At 39.1% G+C, this 12,718-nt stretch overlaps 1 protein-coding gene across 1 annotated transcript in view; it reads left to right on the top strand.

Annotated features, from left to right (window-relative positions):
* Positions 1-9,925, top strand: part of LOC103917313 (Y+L amino acid transporter 2-like) — a 24,617-nt gene extending 14,692 nt beyond the window's left edge. The window contains 8 exon segments of the mRNA XM_009324435.1: positions 1,848-1,992; positions 2,954-3,077; positions 4,425-4,528; positions 4,838-4,934; positions 6,360-6,509; positions 8,361-8,463; positions 8,466-8,537; positions 9,274-9,925. Coding sequence (XP_009322710.1) covers positions 1,848-1,992; positions 2,954-3,077; positions 4,425-4,528; positions 4,838-4,934; positions 6,360-6,509; positions 8,361-8,463; positions 8,466-8,537; positions 9,274-9,365 — 887 coding nt within the window. The 3' untranslated portion in view covers positions 9,366-9,925.
* Positions 9,926-12,718: the final 2,793 nt, after the last annotated feature.

Here is a 12,718-nt window from a genome sequence, read left to right as displayed (position 1 = left end):
GAAACTAGCTTATAAAACCTAACAAGCATGCTTGCTTTTCCACATTTGCTGGCCTTCTCCTTTCCTTGGCTGCAGTTGCATCAGCTGTTACTCTGTAAAGCTACACCAGACTTTAAGAGAGCTTTTTTGTTTAGCCATTATCCGTGCATGTCAGTTGTCACTGGTTTGTTCAAGTTTAAAGAAACCTGAACAAAGGAACCCAGTCCTAAGGCAGGAATGTGAAGATGCAGAGGAAAAGCATTGCTTCAGGGCCACAGTTACAGGAAGGAGTAGTTCCCCTCATAAAGCTGCTGCAGTTTTACAACGGTGTGAGTCCATGATGTCACCCCTATAGCAGCTTTGCCCTGTCCCCACAGTCACATAATTTGCCCGTACTCTCAAATCGACTCCTTCAAAACTCCCAGCCCGCTCGCTGGCGTGCAGCTGCCACGATGCAGTTTGGCCCAGGGGCCATTCCCTCTGCTCCTGCACCCATATAGCCCACACCAGTTCCTTTGCATTGCTCCGTGGGGTCAGGGAGGGTAAAGGTGGAGAGGAAATATTATTGTGAGAAACACAAAATGCTGAGGGCTTTTAGTGGTAGTAAAGGTCTTGCCTCCGCTTTGTTTAAGCAGAACCAAGCACTTAAATACGGAAAGGACTGGGAGGAGGAATGATGTAGACTTCTGGAGGAAGTTGTGATCGGGTCAATGTACTCTTTAAATTCAGCAGCTGTTTTAATGAAAAGAACAGTTATGACATTTCAGCCCTGCCATATTCCTTCTGATGTGCTTAGATACGCCTCTTGTTTTAAAACACTGTGAATGTGTCTGATTTTGAGTATGTGCTGTCTTTAGTAAAAAAAGCTTTTCTTGGTCCTTTTGGATTTTTTCTTTTCTTTTTCTTCCAACCATTTTCTTCCTCAAAGCGTGTGTACACCTTGTAGCTTCACCCTCCTTGGTTTGAACAGTCTCCTGGTAGTTACTGCTCTTCAAAGACTGAATTACTTTTGTGGTATCTATAAACTCCTTAGTTTAACCAACCACAGGGTGAATTTGTTTCATTTTACAACAAAGACCTTACTTTCTTCCCTAATAGACGTTTCAGCATGTTTCTGTCTTTCTTAATACTTAACCCATTTCCATTTATATTAGATAGTTGACTTTCCTTCTGCAAACTCAGTAAGGCCTTTCTTCCCCTTTCCAGAATTGTAGTGAAGGCTCACACAGTTTCATTAACATTTTGTCTATTTTGCAGCATTCTGCAGGTTGTCGTCTCAACCGATTGAGCTAAACTAGAGGAGAATTTGAAAGGAAAGATTTTTCAAGTCTCCTCTCTTAATTTTGGGGAACACCTTTGTGGGGCAGAACATCCCACTGAGAACTATACCTTCAGGAGTTCCCCCTCCAGTGGCCACTAATTCATCTGGTGAAAACAAAAGCACAGATATGAGGAAGAAATATGAGACAGATTCAGGAACTGAAACTGGGTTTCCCAAGTGCCTCTGCCTGGCTGACAGGGCATAGCATGACCTCAGTATGGCTCACTCCTTCAGTAGGCTAGACAGCGATGCCAGGAGACGAGGACCCCGTGAATTCTGGTAGAATTACACAAGTCACATCCAAATAACAAACACGGGAAAACGTCTTCTGCTGTATCCCTGTACAAGTGTAGCTGTCTGAACGTCTGAGTGAAACTTTCCTATTTGTCAAATGAAAATATAAGCTGTGCACTTTTAGAAATAGTAATGAAACCTGGATGCAGTGGGCTTTTATTTCCTTTTGGTTAGCTGAGACTTTTAGTGTCATGTTCTCCTACGTCGTAATCCTTGAAATGTAACAGGAAATTGGTACCTGCCGTTTCTTCAGGAGAAACGGAAAACCTGAGAGCTCCGTTCGAGGGCTCAGCAACAAACCCAGGGATGATCGCGCTGGCTCTCTACTCTGCCCTCTTCTCCTACTCGGGATGGGACACGCTCAACTACGTCACCGAGGAAATGCAGAACCCCGAGAGGTAAATGGGTGCTTTCCCTTGAATCGCTGAAGTGTCCTGGTAAGACAGGTGATGGCAGGACAAGCTGCTCTGTATTTGTTTCTGACTGGAAATTAGTCAAACTATTTTATCTGCAAAAACCTTCTTCTTTTCCTGAGAAGTAGTAAGTGTGCAAACTCTTCCTGATTATTGTCCTCTCTCACCAATTTTATCACACTAATAAATCACTTGTCTGCATATGTGTATGTTAAACCTTCCACTTTCGGCCAAAATTTTTAAAGGAGGAGAACAAATCCCTGCTGAAAGCAGGGAAAAGTGTGGGTCCATCTAGCTCTCCAAAATTCCCTATTTCTTTTCAGTCAGACAGAACAATTATTTTATTTTCCACTAGTAGAGTAAGACTGTTTCAGGTTTATGACTGTTTTATCATGTGATCTTCAGCATTACTGTTTTGGGGAAAACTGTGTAATTTTACTAAAGATGAAAGGTTAAGTAAAAAATAAAAAAGTCTACAGTAGCACTGGAAATATCATCTCCTCCCCTCTGTAGGGATGTCCACCCTGTGGGAGTGGTGTGCCTCACCTACTCAGACTGAGTCCACCTTGTCTTGGGACATACATAGGTTATGAGTCAGGTAAAAAATGCTATGATCACGAAAACACCTAAATGTGCATTTAAATCTCATTGCTTATGTGCTCTCTTAAATTGCTTCATAGAAAAGACAATATATAAAATTTACAGGTATAAATGTACATTTTTTCTCTAAAACTTGTGACAGACCCACAAGCAGCCAACTAAGCTGCTTATGGAATTGTTCTACACATGGCTGCATGTTATTTTGTAACCCCGTGATTACAAAATGATGGATTACAAAAAGCGATGGAGGTATCCGTTCACAAATGTTTGCATTTGGGAACAATATTCTATTTAAATATTCCTTATTCAAAGAACATGAAATATTTTTGCCATTTTCCTTTTGCAGGAATCTACCTCTTTCTATTGCAATTTCAATGCCTATTGTGACTGTTATTTACTTGCTGACTAATATAGCATACTACGTAGTGTTGGACATGTCGGCTCTCCTCACAAGTGATGCAGTGGCTGTGGTAAGTTGTATAAAATAATTAATCCAAAAGTTACTGTATGGATGACACTGCAGAATAATCTCAGATAGCATATTTCTTGGCAAAAAAAAATGAAATATTTCCATGATGAAGGTTGTTGCTTTGTTTCAAACTTTGTTTTCATGTAAGGGTACCAGTATATTAGAAGGTGCATATAAAGAATATATCCAATAAATCTGCTCTTGTAAAATCCTTTTATATACTCTGTAAATCCTGCTCCTAACAGTGCTTCATTGTAGAAGTTGCTTTTGCCAGGGCCAGCCAGAGACAGAGCTATGGAAAGTCTGGGTGGTTCAAGAACCAGGGGGGTTTGCTATCATTCTAATGTACAGTGTGTGATGTTTAATGCTGCAGAACCACAGCAATATTTTCAACACAAAAATGTGTAGTGAAATGCTTTTTAAAACATTATCAATATTTTATACAAAAGTACAATTATAACTCATTGTCGTGCTTTAACCTCAGCTGGCAACTGAGCACCACACAGCCGCTTGCTCACTCCACCCGCCCCCCCGGTGGGATGGGGGAGAGAATTGGAAGAGCAAAAGTGAGAAAACTCGTGGGTTGAGATAAGAACAGTTTAATAACTGAAATAAAATTATTAATAATAATAGTAATAATAATAATAACAACAACAACAACAGAATATACAAAGCAAGTGATGCACAGTGCAATTGCTCACCACCCGCCGACCGATGCCCAGCCAGTCCCCGAGCAGCGGCCCCCCCGGCCAGCTTCCCCCAGTTTATGTACTGAGCATGACGTCACACGGTATGGAATGTCCCTTTGGCCAGTTGGGGTCAGCTGTCCTGGCTGTGCCCCCTCCCAGCTTCTTGTGCACCTCCAGCCTTCTCAGTCGGTAGAGCATGGGAAGCTGAGAAGTCCTTGACTAGTGTAAGCACTACTTAGCAACAACTAAAACATCGGTGAGTTATCAACATTATTCTCATGCTAAATCCAAAACACAGCACTGTACCAGCTACTAGGAAGGAAATTAACTCTATCCCAGCTGAAACTAGGACACTCATGGATTACTACAGTCAGGATTTGTCAGAATACATTAAAGCCAATACATCTTCTTCTATTATCTCATTGACTTGATCTAGACTTAGAAATTTTTTTTTAATCTTTTTTTAATGTATCGGCCATTTTTAGTTTGATAATGATCAGTTTTTCCAAATTCTAATTTCCCCAGTCATTATCAGGTGTCATAAGAAAGCATGGGCTGTGACACTATATTTGGGCTGGTGTGTTTTCATGAGAGTTTCTCAGGATTGTCCGTATGCTTAACGTAATGGGCCTCACTATTATTTTCTTTTTCTGTTACAGACGTTTGGCGGTGAAACCCTTAGTTATGCTAAGTGGATAATTCCTATAGCAGTGGCCATGTCTTGCTATAGTGGCTTAAACTCATCAATAATTGCAGCATCTAGGTATGAAATATAAAATTTATTTTAAATAATTGAAAAGGAATATTTATTATTAATCTGCATTCTTTACTACTGCATTGTGAAAGTGACACAGTTAATTTTTGCCATGTCAATTTGTTCATTTATGATGGAAGGATTGTTATGGTGTGACATGTCTTCTCACGATCAGCACCAACTGATAAACTAAAGCCACTTGGGAAGATAGCAGCATTTACAATAGAGTAATAAAAGAATTAATGCTGCCTTTGTCAGAAAGCAACAAGCTATTCCTTGGCTTACTATCTGGTTGAGTTTTCTTATTCTTTTTTTCAGGCTTTTTTATGTTGGAGCCAGGGAAGGACACCTCCCTGACAGTCTGAGCTTGATTCATATAAAGCGCTTCACACCAGTCCCTGCTCTCCTCTTCAATGTAAGTGACAGCCCGGCCCTGTGCCTGGCCTGGGCAGCCGGCGGTTCAGACCCGGGGAGTATAACACCTCGCCTCTGCCTGGTGTTTCTCCTGGGCTTCCCCTGTGCTGGAGACGTCTTCCTCAAATCCCCACAATTTCTAAAACTCATTGGGGGGGGTGGTCTTTTTTTGTCTGGTGGGGTTTTTTCAGTGGAAAGAGAATGGCTTGATTCACATTCATATGCTCTCTGAACAAGATTTGTGAGGAGTAAGTACAATAGTATTACTTAGAAAACAGAGAATGGCTAAATATGTAACAGTCTAGACAGGAGTTGTTTAAGTCTTTATGTGAGTTTTCCGAGTGTCACTGCAGAAGAATATGGCAGGAACATCTCTCAGACCCTCCTGTAGGCTGATTTTCTAGGACTCTAGTTATAACAGGAGTGACAAAGCACTTAAAATTAAATGCCTACCATTGGATGCCTATAGCCATATTGACTTTTTCCTGCTGTCACTATACAAATGAATCTTGCGACAAAATCGAGGAACCATAAGCTATAGAATCAGTGCAAATGATTTTAACAAATAACCCATAAATCTAACAGATTAAAATAAGAGGGAGGACATGCACAAACAGAGAAGGTAGAATCATTCAAAAGCATTTCACTGCTGTTTATTTGAACATGTATTTTATTTGGTGTCTTCCATTGCCCTGTGTTACATATGGTTTATGAATAGATTATCATACCAGTCCTGTTTGACATTAAATAATTTACTAAAAGTTATAATCTCATTATGAATACCCTTCTCAGAGGGATTCTGTTTGCACCAGTAAGATGAGCTATACTCCCTTAATACACCACCATTCACGTTTTTCACAGTGGAATTTTTTTTCTGCTCATCTGTTAAAACAGACATTAAATTCCTTGTATTTTAGGTCTTTCCATGCAGGCAGTATAGCATACCTGCATACCACAGAATTTACTCTCATGGTCTCAATGTATGAGTGGACTGTGAGAGCCTCCAAAGTGAAATTAAATTAAAAGTTTGCTTTCCAACTGAAGCCAACCAGAAGAGCAGAGTAAGCCACTGCCTACAGAAAGCTTCTTGGCAGCCTTCCCCATAACGCAGCAGTCTGGGGCTCCTCATCTGGCCTCCTTTAGGAGGGTTTCCTGCTAGTGCTGAAACATCACTCCACAAACCCAACGCCTCTTCAGGCAAATGTGGTGGTCTCACTGCTATGTTTAAGGAAGAGATACCAGCATGTTTCACACAGCATATCTGCAGATTCCTCAGAGTTTTAAGTACATCCTTCTTGTAAGGACCTGATCTCCTAACTCCAGACAAATGTGTTGGAAACAGACTGGTTTATAACTTCACTATCTCTTTATTTTATAAGATGTCTTTATTTTCACATTAAAAAGTCTTTGTTTTTATTATCTCTAGGGCTTAATGACTTTGCTTTATCTCCTTGTGGAAGATGTTTTCCTCCTCATTAATTACTACTGCTTCAACTACTGGCTCTTTGTGGGTCTGTCTATTGCAGGACTGATATATTTGAGGTATACTCAGCCGCATAGACCACGGCCTATTAAAGTAAGTAAACAAGAGAGGAAACGAGCCCTAAAAGCCAGCTAATGCACGTGTTTATGTGATCCTTAATACCACAACCGTAACATTACCAGTTATATAATAGACTATTTATCAGCCATAGAAATCCTTTCAACATACAAGATAAGAAATGAAGGAGCAAAACCCATTTGAGTTTCCACAAGAACATCTGTTCTGGTACTTTTGCTGTGAGTTGAAATGATATTTACTATTTCTTTTTCCTTTCATTCAACCTTATAACTATCTTTATTTCAAAATAAAGAAGGAATAAATAAATGCCTAGGGTTCTTAGCCCATCCTGGAACAACCCCCTTTTGTATTGTTCACAGCAGACCTCAGTAGAGCTAGTGATGGGGGCTCCAGAGAGGTTAACACTCTGATCAAACTCACATGACTTAACAAATTCAGCATAATTATGGGCTCCAAAGCCCATAAATGCCCAAAATTCTGCTCATGCAGAAGATCAAAAATTTAAATAATCAAATATATTTTGTGTTCCTTCCCACTGCATAGTGGTCATAGACAGTAAAATGCAAGTTTAATGACTGATTGCAGAAAAGCATCTGGCTATCAGTTAGGAGAGGGAGACTGCACAGAAACAATTCATGCCTAAAACTTGTTTCTAGTTTTAATCCAGTGATTGTCCAGGAAGCAGGAACGGAAACCCACAGCTTCCCCCAGGCACACAAAACCACGCGCTGGCTCCCGTTTCCCTGCACTCTGTTGGCTCCATGACCTGCATTTCGGCTCTGCAGTGATGCAGTAAAAATTATGAGAAATCAAAATTAACACCCTATCTAAATATTTCTTCCTTGTCACTCACTCTTCCTAACCTCCTGCACCATTTTTTTTTCCCCTTTAAATGTAATATCCTGATTATAAAAAACATGGTTCAAACAAAGGAGTAAAATATCCTAAGCACCTACTGCTAGAAAACCTTCCAGTCTTCCAGAGCAGATCAAATTTTCCTGAAGCATGTTCACACTTCATTTCCAAACTCTCCCCCAAAATACGTGGAAGATAAAGATTAAATCTTGCCTTATTGGCAGCTTTGCTATTGACTCTACCAAAGCAAGGATTACAGTCAGATTATAGATAATGACTGTTTAATTCCTATCAGCATTTGCCAGCTTAGTCAACGTCACAACTCCTCATACACTTTTTCCTTTTCTGAAACGTAGCAGCTGGTTTTCAACTTACGTTTTTAACCTTTATAAGGAAAAAGAAATATTTATACCAGCAAACTCTCAGGAGTTTCAGCTAGTATTCAAATGTCAGCTCCTGGACTCTTGAGAAGGCTCATTACTACAGCCAGTGAAAAATATTTTAGTGAAAAATAAATCCATAAAGAAGTTATTGCAACCTTCCTTATTTGCAGTATGATATTTGTTAAGTGCCCAGGCAAAATAGTTGTACATCAGTCCATTAGTTCTGTAGCATCAACACAGTAAGTGAAAGCCTAGCTGAGTTAGTTCCCAATCAAACTTACAATTAAAAATTTGCAATTGAAGTTAGCCATTGCTGTTCGGTTTTAAAGTACTGCTTTCAAAGATTGATCTCTTACTACTATGGAAAGGAACTGAGCTTGTGCAGGCCTGAAAACAACAAAATGGTCAGATATTCAGGTGTGTACCAGATAAGACATTCCCAGCAGCATACACAGAAGGTAGCAAATTGTACTGACTGTAGGCTGTCAAAAGATTCTGTACATAGTAGTCATATAGTCAATAGTTATATTTTTATTATTGACTTGTCTAATTTTAATCTGCAAAGCCTGTCAATAGAATATTTACTGCATCTTTTAATAAATGTTGGAATTTTTTTTTGTCTCCACAGCTTAACCTCTTCTTCCCTATAGTATACTGTTTATGTTCCCTTTTCCTGGTCATAGTTCCTCTCTACAGCGATACAATCAATTCCCTTATTGGTGTTGGTATTTTTTCATTCCTGCATATTATTTGGGAGTCTATCTGCCAGTTGAAAAACGACCTAAATGTCTACAGTGGCTCTCTGGTAAGCAACATCATCTTGTCCTAGTAAGCGTGTCAAAATCTTGAATGCTTGGTCAGAAGACGGAAAGAATAATTTTTCCTAGAATCCTTTTTCCTTATGAAGTTTTACTGTGCTGTATACAGCATGTCTGAGATCATTTGCTTCATCACATGGTCCTGAAAACAAAACTATGCATACCTGTACAAAACAGTCCAATATGTGGATATATATGGTCATCTAATATTTGTGGTGTTGAGCCATTTGAAGATGTTGGCTCAATAAAAGCCATATAGGATCGTGAAGACTAAATGCATGCAGTTTGATACTCTGGAAGGCACAAATATCAGGACACCATTGCTTCACTTTCTGCCTAAGGAGTGGAACATCAGAGTCAGAGAAGTCCATGAATTTTTGTAAATTATGAAATAATGAATTATTGGCCTGAAGGGTAGTTTCCACTCCTCAAATTCAGGAAATCTTGAAAAGCAAAACTTTAATATTTTTATTCAGTTTGAACTCAGCTATCAGTCTGACAATTCAATGAAAATGTTGATGAAAGTTTGATTAAATGAGACTTTCTGTGTAATTATTGAGCTCCTTTTGCCTTTAGCTATTTATAACTTGTGCTTAATCCAATCAATTAAGGTGGTTTAAGATTTTCCTAATACCTGTGTAGTGCTTTCAAATCCTCAAAATCCATATATTTGTCTAAGATATGTTATAATTTTGTCTCACACATTTTTGCTATGTATTACAGCTAAAACAACAAAATATGTTCAGATGCTCTTCTACTGTGCTCTGTCAGACCTGGACATAGACATGGAACCTACAGCAGCTAAGAGTAAATAGAGTTGCCTTGACATTGAAAGTTGCACCTCGACATTTTTTATCTGGAGCAATTTTTACCATCTGAAGTTCTCCCCATGTACTCAGTTATACTGAAGCACTAACCACTGTGCTATGCATCAGTTTGATGACTGTTAATTTGTGCTTGTTTTATAAACCACTCTGTTTTACAGGATTTTTAAAAAAAATCTGTTTAATAGTGAGTTATCATGTAACACTTTGAAACTATAAAGCACTGTATGAACAAACATTTATTAGTAGATAAGTGCTAAATATTAGAGTAATTGCAAAATTGTAATAAAAAGTATTAGGTCTAATCATAATCCTAAGAAATAAATTTATAAATATAACAAAAGACAGACCAGATATTTGCAAGATTCAAAACCTGAGATGGAAAGTAGAAACCACAGTGTACTTCTGAAAATACAACCAAATTCTTAGCCAAAGTAAAAAATATATAATTCAAACTGGTAGACATGCTTTGAGTCAATGTAGTATTTGTGGTAAATATTCTAATGCATAATTCCCAGCATACATACTGAACCAAAAGGAGAAAACCAAAGTTTTCACTCATTTAAATTCTGTTAGAAATTCTTATTTGACGATATCCCACATACATTACCCTCTTGCAGAAGAGGTATTTTCAACAAACAAATTATACCATTGTAACTGAAGTACTTTTGCTTTGCAGCAGGACAACCTGTTGTGGAGCACTGTAAGAGGCTGAGTCATGTTCCAGTTAGAGTGTATTCAGGGAAAACACTTGCCTTTTCACAGTGTCCATTGCTTGCCTAGAAGTATCAAAGGTGGGACCCCATGAATCATACTAATTTTTTCCACAGTGGAATTTATTTAAGGAATTCACAAGGAGAAATGAAAAACTATTCATGTTTACAAAATCTCTTGACCCCCTGCCCAATCCTTCATACCTCACTAGTTCCTGCTGCCAAGGTAACCTGCAGGTCTCCTACTGAGCATGCAGAGAGCCTCCAGCATCGGCTGCCAGGTCATCACATCATGTAGGTCTTCACATCAGTGGGTGCCATGACAGCAAAGGGCGGTTAAGAACTAGGATTGTTCTCTTGAACATTAAGTTTTTCAGTGTGGCACATGGGAATGTGCAACTAGTCCTAATTTTTAGTCTCCTGAAATGGAAGAGACAATAACCATCATTAAAAAAAAGCCATCAGCCTTGCAACCTAGACCATAAAACCACCTGTTGCAGCTTTAATGTGCTTTCTTGATATGTAGTACCATTTGTTATCCTTGTTGGCAAGTCATACTTCCTTTCTGTAATTATATTTGCATATAACATACATTGTTTCTATTTTGAGTTCCATCATTCCTATTCAATTAACCCCAATTAAAGTAATTTAATCTTATATAAGTCCCTGTAGCTTCTAGCATTATTGTCTTTTATTAATGTCTGCCCAGAGAAAAAGCGATGGAATAGGGAAGAAGGCAATCATTGCTACTTAAACCTCTTTTCATTCCCTCCCCACGTTGTATGGTCATTTGCAGGATTGTAATTTTGCGCATCTCCAACACAGTGTTTGCTGACAGGACTCCTGTGAAACCTTCTATTTGTATTTCAATGCCATCTGCTGTGGCGATTTCCTTTCAGCAGGGTTTTCTTTTGATACAAAGTATGAACAATAAAAATGCACTAAATTAAGGTAAACATGAAGATATTAGAGATGCATGTTTTGCTTTTTGGAAGCCACAGCTTTCGAGCAGTAAAATCACTTAAATATCACAATCATAAAACACAAAGAGGAAAGAAGACCTAGGGTGTAGTTTAGTTTGCTCAGATCAGAACATCCCCATGTACTCTTCACACACACAACACACATCTGTTACAGTATAGCACCATTTTGATCCTGCTCTACGATTGTAGGGAAATATTGCGGTTTTGCCCCATCTCTTACAAAGCACTGGTTAACAACAGAGCCAAGGTCCCAGACTGTATCAGGGCACAAAGAGAGTACAAACCCTACAAGTCAGTACCAAACTAAATGTGACAGTCTTTGTCTCCAAGAGTTCAAAGTCATGCTTGGTGCTGAGCTATGTGTCACACCAAGACAGCACTGTGTCATCCTCTGAAGTTTTTCCTTGCAGGACCAAAGTTCCAAAGTGATTTGAGACACCTGAGGTGACATCTTGGGTGGTAACAGATAGCAGGCACTGCAGGTAGTGTAATAAGGGCTACGGACTAAGACTGTTTCCATAGAGAATTCTGAGCTGAGAAACTTCTTTCTTTGTTTTTTTGCCAAAATCTGTTTTTACATTAATCTGTTAACTTTCTGGGCGTGTTGCACAAGCCTTCATTTTCCTTCTTTCTGGACAGAAGGAAAGTAGTAGTCAAATGCAAGGTTATAAACGTGAACAATGTTACTGAAATTCTCTGTGGACATCGGGATCTCAGAAATGTTAATGTGTTCATTGATTTTTCACTCCTTACAAATAATACATGTAAGTTATTGTCAAATATCTAAAGCAAGTCATAGGTGCTGAAGTATTTAAATAAACAAACATATGATCCTTGGCAAATCCTATAGTTGTTTGCTTTTAAAGATTAAAAATAGTATTGTGAATGAAATTTGCCCTGCCTTACATCTCACAAGCTGGTTTCCCAGGAGAGCAATGAGGCTCTAACTCTTATTTGTGTTTTCTATAACACAACAGAATAAGCATTTATGGAAGGAAAAATTTCTGATTACTCCAGGTGGGACTCTTTCTCACTGCAGTTATGAGCAATTCTTTACCCAAACACTTTCTTGTTCTAAGAGTAAACACATTTTTTTACATTATTCACATATGCTCAATTATGCAGTCAAACAATAAACACTTCTACTTTTTCAAACATGGTCTTGGCATCCAAAATAAGCATCTTGTCATTACATAACAAAATATAAGGAGTAGGCTGTTTGACACCTAGTATATCAGCTGGCATCTCTGCATCAGTGGAAAAGGGAAGAGCTACAGATGTCGTCTATCTGGACCTCCCTAAGGCCTTTGACATGGTCCTCCACAACATCCTTCTCTCTAAACTGGAGAGGTATGGATTTGATGGGTGGACTGTCCGGTGGATGAGGTCGCATCCAGAGCGTAGTGGTCAACAGCTCAAAGTCAGGATGGAGATTGGTGACAAGTGGTGTCCCACCGGGGTCTGTACTGGGACCAGTACTATTTAATGTCTTCATCAATGACATCATAGACAGTGGGATCGAGTGCACCCTCAGCAAGTTTGCAGATGACACCAAGCTGAGTGGTGTGGTCGACATGCCTGAGGGACGGGATGCCATCCAGAGGGACCTGGACAAGCTCGAGAAGTGGGCCCGTTTGAACCTCATGAG

Source organism: Pygoscelis adeliae, unplaced genomic scaffold (assembly GCF_000699105.1).
Source record: "Pygoscelis adeliae isolate BGI_AS28 unplaced genomic scaffold, ASM69910v1 Scaffold145, whole genome shotgun sequence".
Lineage (NCBI taxonomy): Eukaryota > Metazoa > Chordata > Aves > Sphenisciformes > Spheniscidae > Pygoscelis > Pygoscelis adeliae.
Note: the sequence above shows the minus strand (reverse complement) of the source record. Positions and strands in the feature narration are given on the sequence as shown.